This window comes from Ochotona princeps, chromosome 14, assembly GCF_030435755.1.
Source record: "Ochotona princeps isolate mOchPri1 chromosome 14, mOchPri1.hap1, whole genome shotgun sequence".
Taxonomy (NCBI): domain Eukaryota; kingdom Metazoa; phylum Chordata; class Mammalia; order Lagomorpha; family Ochotonidae; genus Ochotona; species Ochotona princeps.
Genome location: NC_080845.1, coordinates 3,749,877 through 3,764,002, shown reverse-complemented (window position 1 = coordinate 3,764,002; position 14,126 = coordinate 3,749,877). Strand labels below are relative to the sequence as shown.

The following is a 14,126-nucleotide window of genomic DNA, read 5'->3' as shown; positions in this document are numbered from 1 at the left end:
CTGGGTCTCCCACATGGGTCCAGGGCACCAAGGACTCGAGCCATCCTCTGCTGCTCTCCCAGACACATCGGTGAGGAGCTGGACCACAGTGGAGTCGCCGGGTCTTGAACGGGTGCCTGTGTGGGATGCTGGTCCCCACTTGACCTACTACACCGCTACAGCACTGGCCTCGGCTCTGCTTCTCATCCCAGCTTCCTGCGAGAGCAGACCCTGGGAGGCAGCCGTGAAGGGTTGAGGAGTCCCTGCCTTGCACGTGAGAGACCAGGTCCCATGGCTTTGGCAGGCGTCTGACCGACAGGCGATTGTGAAGTCTGTTTCTCTGTGCCTCAAATAAATTAGAACGAGGTCTACAGAGCAGTGAGAGCCAGCAGTGATGGGCCCGGCAGGTGGTCTCCGGAAGGATCACACCTGGGTTGTCCCCGGGCCCCTGGCGCGGAGCCTCGGACACCCCTGGAGCGTCCAGACCGAAGAGAGTTATCTCCGGCTTCTTTCCGCCCCCTCTCGGGGCGGAAGTGGCGCAGCTCGGGGCGGAAGTGGCCCGGCTCGGGGCGGAAGTGGCCCTGCTCGGGGCGGAAGGACGGCGAGGCGGCGCGGGATGCGGCTCGGGCCGGGCACCTTGGTGCGGCTGTTGCTGGCGGCGCAGGCGGCCGCGGCCTTCGAGCCCGTCAGCGTGGCTCTGGCCGTCGGCGCCGTGTCGGCCCTCACCGGCTACCTGTCCTACACGGACTGGTACTGCCGCTTCGCCGAGTGCTGCGGGGAGGAGCGGCCGCTCAACGCCTCTGGTGAGGGGCGGCCTGCAGGTGGCGGGGGGCGCCCACGTGTCCTTGCCGGGTGTCCACGCTCTTGGGGGGGCGCTCACCCTGGGCTGCTTCCCCCGGCGGGGCAGGTGCTTCTGCCCTCGGGACTTTGTGTCCGTTGTAACTGATGGCTTTGTAACACCCGCCCGGTCGCTCCCTAGCCCTCCAGCTGGACCTGCAGAAGCTGTTCGGACAACATCTGGCCACCGAAGTAATTCTCAAGGCGCTGAGCGGCTTCAAGAACAACAAAAACCCCAAGAAACCGCTGACCCTGTCTTTGCACGGCTGGGCCGGCACCGGCAAGAACTTTGTCAGCCAAATCTTGGCCGAGCACCTGCACCCCCGAGGCCTGAGGAGCCATTACGTGCACCTGTTCGTGTCCACGCTCCACTTCCCCCACGAACAGAACGTCAAAATGTACCAGGCAAGAGAGGGCGGCGCCTGCAACCAGGCTGCTGCTCCGGCCACCGCGGCCACCGCGCCTTCTGCTTTGGCTTTTCTTTGTGATTCAGTAGGCTCTGGTTCCAGCGGCCACTCAGGGCCAGCTCAGTGCCCCCGGTTGCTGCACAGCTGTCCTGCTAACCTTGCTTTCCAAACTCCGCCTGCTGCTTCTGGGAAGGCCACGTGCCACCCCCTCACCGCCACCCTCTCTGTGCTGGACCCTAGCACAGCGCCTTGAGCCCATGTCTGCCAGGTAGCCACTGGCTGCAGGGACTGAGGGGCCGGGACCCCGTGGGGTGGGGTGGTCATATACCCTAGACTGGTTGTCGGGTGACCCCCCAGGGAATCCCTCCCCCCCTCATCTTTGAGAATTTTCTCCTTTCTGAGACATTCTTGGGGCTTTTCCCTTGTATGTAAAGTTGTGGAGTAAATCCTGCATGGCCTTGGCAGGATCCTTCCGCCTGTTACTGTGAGGCGGGGACAGAAGTAAGACATGGAAACTTCACCAAACAAGAAAGTGAAACCGGGTGTTGGCCACGCAGATTGGGTGGTGGTGGGACATGGCCAAAAAGGAAGGGATCATTTCCTTGCTGCCCGCATTCTTTCATATTTGGGGAGGGTGTGTCTGCACAGGTTCATGGCCCCAGTCTTGCCTGGGGTCAGCTCCTTTGTCGACAGGCGGCGGTGTCAGGCCCTGGTCTTGGGCACTTCCCCTTAACCCTTGGTATATCTGGTGCTTCCGACTTGAGATAAGAACTTTGGGGAATTGCTTATGAAAATGTTAAATTTCAGGGGACTTTAGAAAGCTTGTGGGAAACTGGAATTGGAAGGAAGAGTTGATCCTGATGCAATAAATAAATAATTTCAGAACCCAGGCCGGGCCTCTGCGGCATTGCCCATGGACTTGGGGCGGTAGCTCATGCTGCACCTCCTGTAGTCTTGCACCTTTCAGGAGCCATGGCGGAGCAGACCCCTGTTTCTGCCAGTGCCCCCCATTTGTGGGTTCCAGGTGAGACTGGCCAGCTGTCCCCCGAGGGAGCGCTCACACGTTGCTCGGACCCCGGGCAGGAGGAGGAGTGGGCTTGTTGCTCCTGCGGCTGCTCGGTGCCCTACTGGTTGTTTCCGCTCGATGCAGGATCGGCTGCAGAAGTGGATCCAGGGGAACGTGAGTGCCTGCGCCAGCTCTGTATTCATATTCGATGAGATGGACAAGCTGCACCCTGGGGTGATCGACGCCATCAAGCCCTTTCTGGATTACTATGAGCAGATTGACGGCGTGTCCTACCGCAAGGCCATCTTCATCTTCCTCAGGTTCGGGCAGGGATTAGGGGCCGCGGTCAAGAGCCATTTTATTTTCCCCGGGCTGGAGTGAGTGAGGTCCTAGCGACCGTTAGGCACAGAGGTGCCAGCCAGATGAAAGGCATCGGCTCACCTAAAAAAAGAACAATTGTTTAATTGCAAGGCAGACTGACAGAGGGCAGGAGTTGCTTCATCTGCTGGCTGCTTACAGTAGCTGGGACTTGGCCTGGCTGAAGCCAGGAGCCCATAACTGCATCCCATGTGGGTGGCAGGGGCACACACCCTTGTCAAGCCTCCCACAAGGATGCATTAGCAGGGACCTAAGTTGGTGCTCCGAGGAGGGATGCTGGGCCGGCTCCCAAGCAGCAGTTTAATCCGCAGCACCACAGTGCCTGCCTGCCTCAGCCAGCTCCTTTCATTTTCCTGTTGGCAGTTTCAGCAGGAGCAGAGGAAGAGCTACAGAAGTGGGTGCTGATGAGCGGGCAGTCTGACGTGTGTGTGTGAGAGAGAGGCTCCTGAGGGCCATAAAACAACTGTAGCTCTGTGTGTGTGTGTGACAGAGAGAGACAGAGAGAGACACTGGCTCCAGAGGGCCATAAAGCAACTGTAGCAGGAGCCCAGCCATCGTAAGGTTTCTTTGAAGTCAGGTTGTGTTTCATTGACTTACTCATTTAGTACCAGTGGATCAGCCTTGGTTGCACATGAGCCGTAGGGCGGGGACATGGCCCTCGTGTGGTTTTCATGCGGCGTCTCCGGCCTTCACAGCAATGCCGGTGGCGACCTCATCACCAGGACAGCGCTGGACTTCTGGCGGGCAGGCCGGAAGCGCGAGGACATCCAGCTGAAGGACCTGGAGGCCGTGCTCTCCGTCGGCGTCTTCAACAACAAGCACAGTGAGTCCACCCACCTGCCTCATGGCCCCGCTCAAGCCCTTCCACACTGGTCTTCTTAGGGCATGCTAGTTCCGGAAACCAGGTATCAGATAGTGTGTTGGGGGGAGGAGGGGCCTGCTAGCGACGTTTTGGGACAGGCTGGCCATCTGCTTGATGCCAGCAGAACTGTGGTTCCAGGGGGATCAGGATGGCTCCCTGTGGACATGGCGCAGGGGGCGGTGATGGGGACGGGCAGGACACACAGCATGGCTTGTCCCGCAGGTGGCCTGTGGCACAGCGGGCTGATAGACAGGAACCTCATCGATTACTTCATCCCCTTCCTGCCCCTGGAATATAAACACGTGAAGATGTGTGTGCGGGCCGAGATGCAGGCCCGGGGCCTGGCCGTGGACGAGGCTGTGGTCACCAGCATAGCCGAGGAGATGACGTATTTCCCCAAAGATGAGAAGATCTACTCGGACAAGGGCTGCAAGACGGTGCAGGCACGGCTGGATTTCTACTGAGAGCCCCACACCGGCTGCTAGGGGAAGCTCCGGGGACTGGACCGGGGACGCGAGGCCCAGCACGCTTGCCTGTCCACCCTGGGCCTCACCCTCGGCCCAGCACATTGGAGAGCTTGGTGCGTTTGCCCCTGCGCACAGTAGGGATACATGAGCAGAAGTTTTTTCTGAGTTCATTTTCAGAAAAGACAGTGATTTGTCCAGGACCCTGGTCATTTTGTGAAATGACAGTGGTCCTCCTGCTTGTGGCAGCTGTAGGTGGACTTCAGAAATGTTCCCCCTGATGCCTGAAAACAGGGCCGTGTGTGTGCACCGAGAGGCCTGCAGCTTGGGTCTGGCCTACGGCGCCCATGCCCTGGGAGTGTGGGCCCTGCTGCTGTCGGGAGCTTTGGGACTCAGCGTCCTGTTCCGTGCCTGGAGGGAGTTTGGGCTAGGCGAGAGGCACCTGCACGTGAGTGCGTGTCCAAATGGCAGTTGTGCTGGCCGGCTGAGCCCTTAGCCTGGAGTGCTGGGGAGGCTGGGGGAGGCTTCCGCTGCACGTCCCGAGCGGATCAGCCACTCGCTGGGCCCTGCAGAATGCTCTGTGATCCGCAGTCCATGGGGGCCAAGCAGCAGCGCTGTGGCACGCTAGGGTTAGTGAGAATGCATTTTTAGCTTTTTTTTTTTTCCACTTCTCAGGGTTCTCGTAAGGGAAGCATAGGGTTTATTGTGGGTTTTAAATCACAAGAGACAGTATGGAATGGTACATCTTCCTTTCTCGGGTGCTGCCAGTGGTACCATGTGCCTGCAGTTGCGGAGTGAGGCGAGGCCGCTCTGGAGCAGTCGCTGTGCCTAGGAGTCCGTCTCAGGAGGGCGCTGTGTGTGGCTGAGTGCCAGGGCGGCCTTGAGGACCGGGGAGTCTGCCCAGTGGCCGCGGCAGCAGACACGCAGGGAGGCCGGACGGGTAAGGGATGATGGTGGAGTGATTGTTCAGTAGCACAGGCACACCTCGGGAGCTGAGGTAGTCGGTGTTTCCGGCACGTGTTCCCGAACTGGAGCGGAATTACATTTCTTTTCTAGCCTTTTGGGTGTCTGGGTAAGAGGAGACACGGTTTTCTGTTGATGAGGCAATAAATGACACCAGTGTTCACCTTTGAGGGATGCTGACTTGGAAAGCCCTTGGCCGCCACGCCCCCACCCCTTCTGTAAGAGGCCTTGAACTGACCTGCTGAAATGTGAGATAATGAAGCTCCAGCAGGTTCCATGTCCCTCACCACCTCATCGCTCGTTCACCTATTTGGTAACAGTTTGTGCTGGGAGTTAAGGCGGCTCGGCGGGGCAGCCCTTGCCGGGGCCCCGTAGCCTGGCCTCGGGAGTTGGCCCTCTTTGCATCACACAGAGCCAATATTTACCCTGAAGACTGTTATCCCAAACAGGTCAGAACTGAGTAAGGCGATGGGCAGTTCCACCCGAGATGGGCTTCTTGCTAGCCGTCCATGTGTTTTCTACATGCCGTGGAAGGAGGGGCTCGTGCTGCGTCGGCTGCTCTGAGCTCGGCTCACCAGCTCCTTAGGCCCCAAACCGCTGGATGAGGAGGCCTTGGTCATGTTCCTCAGGGCCAGCTTGTCTTACCAGGAAGTGGGCGAACTGACTTCCTGTAAGGTTAACCCCTCCAACACACACACCAGAATTCTCCAGCCTGCTCCCATCATTTCTGTTCCAAAGGCCCGAGCTCCAGGATGCTGGCTTGGTGGATCTGATTCTAGCAGTTTCTTCCCTGGCCCATAGTGTGTCATCACAAACACTGACCCCATGCCCTGGGGGTGAGGGGTGGGGTCTGGTCCTGGCTGTTAGGGCCACCTGGAGAGCAAGCTAGTAGGCGGAAGCTCTGCCACTCCTAACTGCCTTTCAAATAAAAACACATACACAACACCCACACACACACAAATAAGGAGTCCATTCAGGCAGCTTCCTGTTCCCTCCTGGCACCAAAGCCCAGGCCTGAGTGCCACAACAGGGTGCTTGGGAGCTCTGGGAATAGTGGTGTGGCTGGGGCTGTCACGGGGGCCACAGTCCCTACAGTGGACTTCAGTCCCACTTGGCCCGCACCTGCTGGGTCTCCACTTATAACCTCTGTTCCTCAGGCTGACGGGGGACAAAGGCACAAGTTACCCAGAATTGCGTGTGATGGAGATCGTGGGCATAGCAGACACACCACTCGCTCCCAGGGTCCTTGGAAGGGTGGCCAAGCTTTCCTAGGAGGTTCTGATTTCATGTAAGAGTAGCAATAAAGGAGCTATACTGTGACAAAATGAACCACACCACCTTTTAGATTCCAGTGGAGATCAGTGGAAAGCCAGCACCTGCCTTCCACCCATGTCTGTCAGCTGGGCATACTCTCTCCTCCCCCAGAGCACTTGGAAGCCCACACCAACTCCAGCTTCCCGCTAATGCACTCCCACACAGGCACTCCAGGCACCTGGCCGCCTCAGTCTGGCCCACCCTGGCTGTTGCAGGCATCTGGATGGAAAGCTGCTCATCTCTGCCTGTTAAAAGTGAAAATACTCCCGTTGAGAGTGCTCGCACAGCTCCAAGCCTGTTGCTCGCTGTCCCCTTAAGTGCCTACCTTCTAGCCAAATGTTCATTACACCTGGCATCGCAGGCCACGGTCAGCCTGGGACGGGTCGGCTGTCTGCCCCCATCATGCTATCCCATGGAGCAGTGCCACAGGCTTGTGACAATGCATGGTAATGACAGGAGCTTAGACACACAGCCTGGCAGTGGTGCAGTGGGTGACGCCTACAGGTACTGGTTCAAGACCCAGTGGCTTCACTTCTGATTGAGCTCCCTGCTGATGCACCTGGGAAGGCAGTGGTGGAGGGCCCAAGTGCTTGCGCTCCTGCACCCGTGTGGGAGACCTGGCTGCGGTTCCAGGCTGTTGGCCACTGTGGCCATTTGGGGAGTGACCCAGCAGATGGGAGATCTCTGTCTCTATCAACTAAGTAAATAATCTCAAAACAAAATGGGACCCTGTGAGATAGCCTAGTGGTTAAATCCTCTCCTTGCATCCACTGGGATCTCAAATGGATGTCCGTTCATATTCTGGCCGCTCTGCTCCCCATCCAGCTCCCCTCTTTTGGCTGGGAAGACAGTAGAAGACGGCCCAAAGCCTTGGGACCCTGAACCCACATGGGAGACCCAGAAGAAGCTCCTGACCCCTGGCTTGAGATTAGCTCAGCTCTGGTCATTGCAGACATTTAGGGAGTGAACCACTGGATGGAAGATCTTTCTGTATCTCCTCTCTATATCTGCTTTTCCAATTAAAAAAAAAATACAGTAAAATAAATCTAAACACACATACAACTTCAAACCACACACACACAAAGTCAACAACAGCTTAAAATCTAAAGTTTCTCATAATGTTAAAAACCATTTTAAATAAAGTTATCACGTTTTCAGTAAAACATCTTTCCTTGAAACAGAAATACTTGAAATTAAAATATAATTTAAAAAAATCATGATCCATCCCCGGGGTGTGAGCGGGCAGGAGCTGACACCTCCTCCTTATCTTCCTCTTCCTCCCCAGCCATGGCATGGGTCCTCCGTGGTGGGGAACCGGACCAGAGCCGCCCCAGTGCAGCCCCAAGGAGGTTCCACTTCCTCTTCTGGGAGTGGGGCGGGAGGCCGGGCAGGCGCCGAGACCGGGCGGGGCGGGGCCGCCCACTGTCAATCATCGTAGTAGTAGTCCAGCTTGGTGAACACAGTCTTGCAGCCTTTGTCAGAGTAGACTCTCTCGTCCTTGGGGAAGAACGTCATCTCGTCGGCCACTCGGCTCACGATGTCCTCGTCCACCTCATAGCCTCGCGCCTGCATCTCGACCCGGATGCACATCTTCACATGTTTGTACTCAAGGGGCAGGAAGGGCACGAAGTAGTCAATGAGGTTCCGGTCGATCAAGCTGCTGTGCCAGAAGCCACCTGCCAGGGAGACAACAGGTGCTGCCTGCTCATGGTCGGCTGGGCCAGCCCATCAGGCACGTGGCTATGGAGCAGGCGCCGGGCACCTGCAATGCCTATCCAAGGAGCAGGGCAGAGGAGAGCCCCGCAGCAATGTGCCAAGAAGACATGATGCTGCCCCAGGGCTGGGTGCCTGAAGTGTGGAGGGGAGGACGCTCAGACCCCAGAGTGCCCAGCACTGAGGGCCCGGCAGAGGAAACAAGCTGGCTTCCAGATGGGCAGTTTCAAGGAAGTGAGAGGAGAGGAGGTTCCAGGGAGAGGCTAGGCGGGACACACCCCTTCACCCTGGTCACTGGAGTGTGTGTATGTGTGTGTGTCTGTGTACCAGCCACGAGTGGGTGGCAGAGGAGCCCATGCCTTCCACAGGGCCTGGCTCTGCATCTGGCCACTACCCCCCCCCGCCCCCCCCCCGCAATACAAGCTCTCTCTTGCTTAACCGTCGGGCACCCAGCATACCACAGCATTTCTCTTGTGTTTTGTGGGGATTTTGTTTGTTTTAAAGATATACTTATTGGGACCAGTGCAATGGCTCAACTGGCTAATCTTCCACCTCCAACTGCCAGGATCCCACTGGTTCAAGTCCTGGCTAATCCACTTCCCATCCAGCTCCCTGCTTGTGGCCTGGGAAAGCAGTCGAGGACGGCCCAAAACTTTGGGACCCTGCACCCGTGTGGGAGACCTGGAGGAAGTACCTGGCTCCTGGCTTCAGATCAGTTCAGCATGGGCCACTGTGGCCATTTTAGGAGTGAACCAGACATGGAAGATCTTTCTCTGTCTCTCCTTCTCTCCATACATCTGCCTTTCCAATAAAAGTAAGCAAATCTTAAAAAAAAAGTACTTATTTGTTTGAAAGCCAGAGTTACACAGAGAGGGAGGGGCAGCCAGAGAATCTCACTCAGTGGTTGGATTCCTGTGGCTCTGCTCCCAACCCTAGCTTCGTGCGCCCCTGCCGCCCAACACAATTCCTGACCACCTGCTCAGGCTCCAGCTGTGGTGTGGACAGGAACTGCCCACTGAACCACAGCTGGTGGGACGCTGCTCACGCATCACCAGCTCTCGCCAAGGCCTTCCCAGCAAGGTGCACACTGGGCCCCAGGGATGGAAAAGAGCTGGCCCAGAGTGGATGCTGCCCACGCTGGCCTGCCATCCTAGGTGAGGGGACAGGCAACAAACCAACACACACACACACACACACACACACACACACACACACACACACATCCTAGGTGAGGGGACAGGCAACAAACCAACACACACACACACACACACACACACACACACACACACACACATCCTAGGTGAGGGGACAGGCAACAAACCAACACACACACACACACACACACACACACACACACACACACGGTGCCAGGAGGCCCAGGATGCGGGACAGGCAAGGAGCAGGCACTCAGGGGGTTAGGTGAGGCCTGGCTGGGGAAGTGCCCTGGGACAGACCACGCCAAGACAGGAAGCAAAAGCAGAATGAGGAACCTTGGTCCCAGGGCCGTGAAGCACCTGCCGCCAAGGACAGCCCTGCACCGCCCACCTGCCCGCTTCCCCAGCAAACAAAATCCAACCTCCTGCTCCACACCTCTGCTGGAGGCCCCTTCCCAACCATGAAGCCCGCCCCTCGATTCCTCTCTCTCCTTCCCACCAGGGTTCTTCGCTGCCCCTTCCAGGACAGCTGGAAGCCCATCACCTCTCCCCACCCTTATGGTCACTGCCCTACCTACCCCCCCAACCCTCCTACCTCTGGTCTACTGAACAGCAGCTGGGGTCCTGCAGCTCACACCCCTGCTTGCTACTTAAAAACTCAGGCCAAACCCAGCCAATCAACCCTTAGGGTCCCGCCCCTAGCCTAGAGTCAAGCCTTCCCACCCAGAGTGCAGCTTATGGGGCCCCAGCACCCCCAGACTCACCCAAATGAGTGGGAGCTGCTTCTCTCCCCTGCGGGGCACAAGCCCATTGCCTAGAACCACCTGTGTGGGTGGGGGAAGGGCTGGTTCTATGTCTAAGCATGTGAGCATGGGCACACGCCACCTCCTGCCATCTGACGCATTTGACTGGCAGCAGGCCCTCTCCAGGGACAGGCAGGATTTAGTGCACAACTCAGCCACTCCCCATCAGCTCGGTTCTCCACCTCCCCAGCAGGGTGCAAGGTCAGAGGGAAGCAGGACCTTCGTCAGAGAAGTGGTGGGCTGCAGGTTACAAGCCCGGGTTCTGGAACCTCTGAGAGACACCGGAGGGGGCAGCCTCAGCAATGTGACAGCTTTCCCTCAGGTTGTGGAAGGAAGGTTCAAGGAAATAAGAGTAGTTCCTCAGGGAGGCTCAGCCCAGAGGACGGACAGGGCCACCAGGTGGTGCTCTTGCTGGGCACAGGCCACCAGGCTTTAGGGCAGGAGGCCCGGCGGTCACCTCTGCTGGCACCCACCTTCCTGGCTCACCACCTGCTCTGCTCCTCCAGGACCACCAGCAGCCGAAGAACCGGACAATGGTCAGGTCCTCCCCATGACCCACACGCTCTGCTCACACATGCCCCCCAGAGGGATGACGGTGACCAATGCTTGCTGACCGAGGGGCGCACTCACTGTTCTTGTTGTTGAAAACTGACACAGACAGGGCGTGCTCCATGTCCTTGAGCCTGATGTCCTCCCTCTGCCGCCCGCTCCGCCAGAAGTCCAGGGCCACGTCTGTGATCCTCTCGGCACCAGCATTGCTGCAAGATGTGTCCCAGCGGGCGGAAGGGGTCACAGCCCTGCTCACTGACAGGCAGGAAGGACCCCACGTGTGTGGCCTCCGGCCCCCAGGTGGTCTTACCTAAGGAATATGAAGATGGCCTTCTGATAGGAGACCTCGTCCACCACGTCGTAGTAGTCCAGGAAGGGCTTGATGGCGTCGATGAGGCCGGCGTGCATCTTGTCCATCTCATCGAATATGAAGATGGACCGGGCACAGGCACTCACGTTGCCCCGGATCCACTGCTGTAACTGGTCCTGCGTGACCGAGGGGAAGGGGGCGGAGTCAGTGGGAAGGGGCAGGACAGTCAGTAAGGGCAGAGCAATGAGACCTGGTAGGACAGTTACTGGGGGAAGGGATGGAGTTAACCTGGTGCCCCACTAAGAAGTCTGCTTGCCACAGGCCTCTGGCTACTGGGGGAATGGCTTACCGCTTTACAGGTGAATAAACTGAGGCACGGTGAATTGCCTCAGCTTACCAAAAAAGTACAAAATGAGCATTTGGCAGAGCCTGCTACAGAGTCAACCTGGCCCTGACCCTACCCTGATCCCAGGCCCCACAGTGAGGTGGTGAAGTCCGGTGTACCCCAGGTGTGCACTGCAACACCACGCCCTGTCACCCCCACATCAGCTCGCAATGATCCTGGGTGCGCATATTTCCCTAGAATACTCGAGAAGGTTCCCCCTATCCCGTTGGGACAAGTCGGGTCCTTGGACTCCCGTGGCTAGGTGACCCTGGGCTTCCAGAACAACAGGTGCCCCATGGAAGTATTCCATGAGGTTGCACTTAGGGACCTGCCAATGCTGACCGAGAGACTTGAGTTCTGGTTCTACAGAGAGAAGATCCTCTCTGTCCTCCAACGGCAACACAAAAGCCTGTTCCCCAAGGAAGGCTTTGGAAGACAGAGTTCAGTCTTGCCGGTTCCTAACTTCCATGACCCCAAGTGACAGACCTGAGGCTGCAGAGAGCATGGCAGTGGCCTGCCCAAGCCTGGGCTTGTCCCCTTTGCTGCCCAGCTCTGTGAGTGAGAGGCTGCGGGCACAGAGCTGTTGTTAAGCACCTCTGGTTCATATCGTTGTCTGCTGGGGCACCCCCAAGCCTTTCACGGCTGTGTCCCTGCCCTTCCAAAGACAAGGGAGCCAAAGGAATCGGCCCAAAGTCCCACAGGTGCTTCTGGGAACCTAGCTCGGAGCAGCGATGAATTCAGATTTCCTTGTGTTAGCACTGAAAGCCCAAAAGCATTCTGGGAGCCTCCAAACGGCTCACCCTGAAGGTCTGCAGCCTGGATCTGTAAATACGACAATTAACCTTTGCTCGACTTACCTGCTGCCAGGCAGGGCTATGCATGGGCCAGCGGAGCCCGCGGCAGTTTCCCCAGCACCCAGCAGGCTCAGCCAGCTGAGGTAACCTCCCCACCCGGCTGGCAGGTGGGACAGCAGGGCAGGCCTATTTGACATTAATCAGTAACTGGCTCTGGGAATAGCAGTTAGGGCACAGAATGAATGAGATGCAGGCTTCTCTCATGTGGATCCCTAAAACGCAGCTGGGCAAGGGGGAACCCTAAATGGGCGCCAAGCCCTGCTGGGGTGACCACTTCTCCCATCATACTCACAAAGAGAAACTGAGGCGCAGGGCTAGGTTCAGGGCTCACCCCAGGTCCCTGCCCACCGCCCCCCTCCAGCAGCACCCCCAGGGAGGGGTGCAGGCTCCTGAGCTTGCCTTGTAGAGGCTGACGTTGGAGGCGTGTGGGAAGTGCAGCGTAGCCACGAACAGGTGCACATAGTCGCTGTTCAGCCCCCCCTCGTAAATATTGTCCGCGATGATCTTGCTGACGAAGTTCTTGCCTGTGCCCGTCCAGCCGTGCAGGGAGAGGGTGAGGGGCTTTTTAGGCTTGTGGTTACTCAGGAAACCGGCCACCGCATTCAAGATGACCTTCTTGGCCAGATGCTGGCCGAAGAGCTTGCTGTCCAAATCCTTCTGCAGTGCTGCGAGGGACGAAGCCGGTGAGGAGGGGGTGGGTGCAAAGTGCCTGGCCACCCTGCTGCAGCCCGCGGAGGGGCAGCATCTTGTCAAAGAGCGAACTGCCATCCGGGAAGTCGCTAGGGCCAGCCAAGCTCCTGGCTGCCCATGGCAGGGGCGAACCCTCCGGACCCGCTCCTCAAGGCCAGGACGAGCCCTCCCGCCCTGCTCCCCAGAGCCAGGGTGAGCCCTACACACCTGCTCCCCGAGGCCGGGGAGGACCCCAGGCCCGCCTCTGTCTGCCACTCCCACCCAAGACCAGCCCCGCCGGGGGCTGGACGCGCAGCCCCACCGCCCCAGGTCCCCCGGCCTGGTCCAACCGGCAAGGAGGCGGAGCTCCTGCAAGGCTGCTCGCGAGCTGCCCACCGCCCCGGCGTCCCTGCCGCTGGCCGCCACCCCGCCGCCTGCCTGCCTACCCTCCCGGTTGAGGCTCCGTCTCTGGCCGCAGCACTCGGCGAAGAGGCAGTAGAGGCGCGGGTAGGAGATGTAGCCGGTGAGGACGCCGGCCAGGGCCAGCCCCAGACTGATGGGCTCCACCGCCCGCACCACCGACGGCGCCAGCAGCAGCAGGCCCAGCGCGACCCGGCCCAGCTTCATGCCCAGACCCGCGCCTCTGCGCGTCCCTGCGAGGCCCGCCCGGCCGGCGCGACCGCCACACACGCTCTTCCGGTTCCTCCCCGCCGCCTGTGCCGCCATCTTTGCTCGGGGTCAGCTTATATAGATCTCTGCGGGACGCCATCTTTTTTAGGGGAAGAGTGATTTCCTGTTTCCGGAGAGTCGGTTCCGGGTGAGCGGCTGGTGAGCAACTCGGTTTTGTCTTTTGGGTTTTTGGTTTTTTGTTTGTTTTTTGTTTTTCCCCGAAACGATGCAGATGAGTTTGAAGTGCAGTTCGGGTTTTATGGAAAAACTGAGGTAGTACAGACAAATCTTGTAAGTCACAGCTGCGCCACACAGCGCGGAGGACTAAGCTGCCCACTTGTTCCATCCGTACACACTTGCTCATTTATACTTAAGGGTGCAAGTCCCCGGTTTGTTTCAGTTGGTTCCTTGTGTTCCTTTGACATACATCCAATATGCATGAGTGCTTTTTAAGCATTTTTACTCATTTGTTTGTACAAGAGCTGGGGTGAGAGGCTGGTCCAGGCCAAAGCCAGGAGCCAGGGAATCTGTCCTGTGTCCCACATTGGTGTGAACCATTCTCTGCTGGTTTCCCAGGAAGCTGCATCGGAGGTGGAGCAGCCAGTGCTGAGATGGGATGCTGGTATTGCAAGACGCTGCTTAACCTGCAGCACCACAGTGCTAGATCCCCCATTGTCTTATAGAGGAGAAAACAGGGCACACTCAGTGAGCAATGGGCAAGGCTCAGACCACGCCTCCGAACCTAGAGTCCACTCGGAGTCCCAGCCCAGGTGGGCACCCCAGCCAGCCGGCCGGAGCAGGTCATGTCTC

General features: G+C 58.3%; 2 protein-coding genes across 3 annotated transcripts; one reads left to right on the top strand and one right to left on the bottom strand.

The window, feature by feature from the left end:
- Nucleotides 1-554: 554 nt before the first annotated feature.
- Nucleotides 555-4,211, top strand: TOR1B (torsin family 1 member B). Of its 2 annotated transcripts, XM_004593493.2 has the most exons (5): nucleotides 555-782; nucleotides 959-1,221; nucleotides 2,374-2,549; nucleotides 3,303-3,430; nucleotides 3,692-4,211. In XM_004593493.2, the coding sequence occupies exons 1-5, from the start codon at nucleotides 596-598 to the stop codon at nucleotides 3,931-3,933; spliced, it is 996 nt and encodes a 331-aa protein (XP_004593550.1). In that variant the 5' UTR covers nucleotides 555-595; the 3' UTR covers nucleotides 3,934-4,211. The 2 variants fall into 2 exon arrangements, with proteins under 2 accessions (XP_004593550.1, XP_058528122.1); XM_058672139.1 differs by lacking the exons at nucleotides 3,303-3,430; nucleotides 3,692-4,211 and having other exon boundaries at nucleotides 959-1,491; nucleotides 2,374-2,512.
- A 3,303-nt stretch (nucleotides 4,212-7,514) lies between these two features.
- On the bottom strand, nucleotides 7,515-13,360 carry TOR1A (torsin family 1 member A). Its single transcript, XM_058672142.1, has 6 exons — nucleotides 13,094-13,360; nucleotides 12,378-12,643; nucleotides 10,740-10,915; nucleotides 10,511-10,638; nucleotides 7,612-7,886; nucleotides 7,515-7,571 (listed from the first exon to the last, which is right to left on the bottom strand). The coding sequence occupies exons 1-5, from the start codon at nucleotides 13,272-13,274 to the stop codon at nucleotides 7,636-7,638; spliced, it is 1,002 nt and encodes a 333-aa protein (XP_058528125.1). The 5' UTR covers nucleotides 13,275-13,360; the 3' UTR covers nucleotides 7,515-7,571; nucleotides 7,612-7,635.
- Between the last annotated feature and the right edge of the window lie 766 nt (nucleotides 13,361-14,126).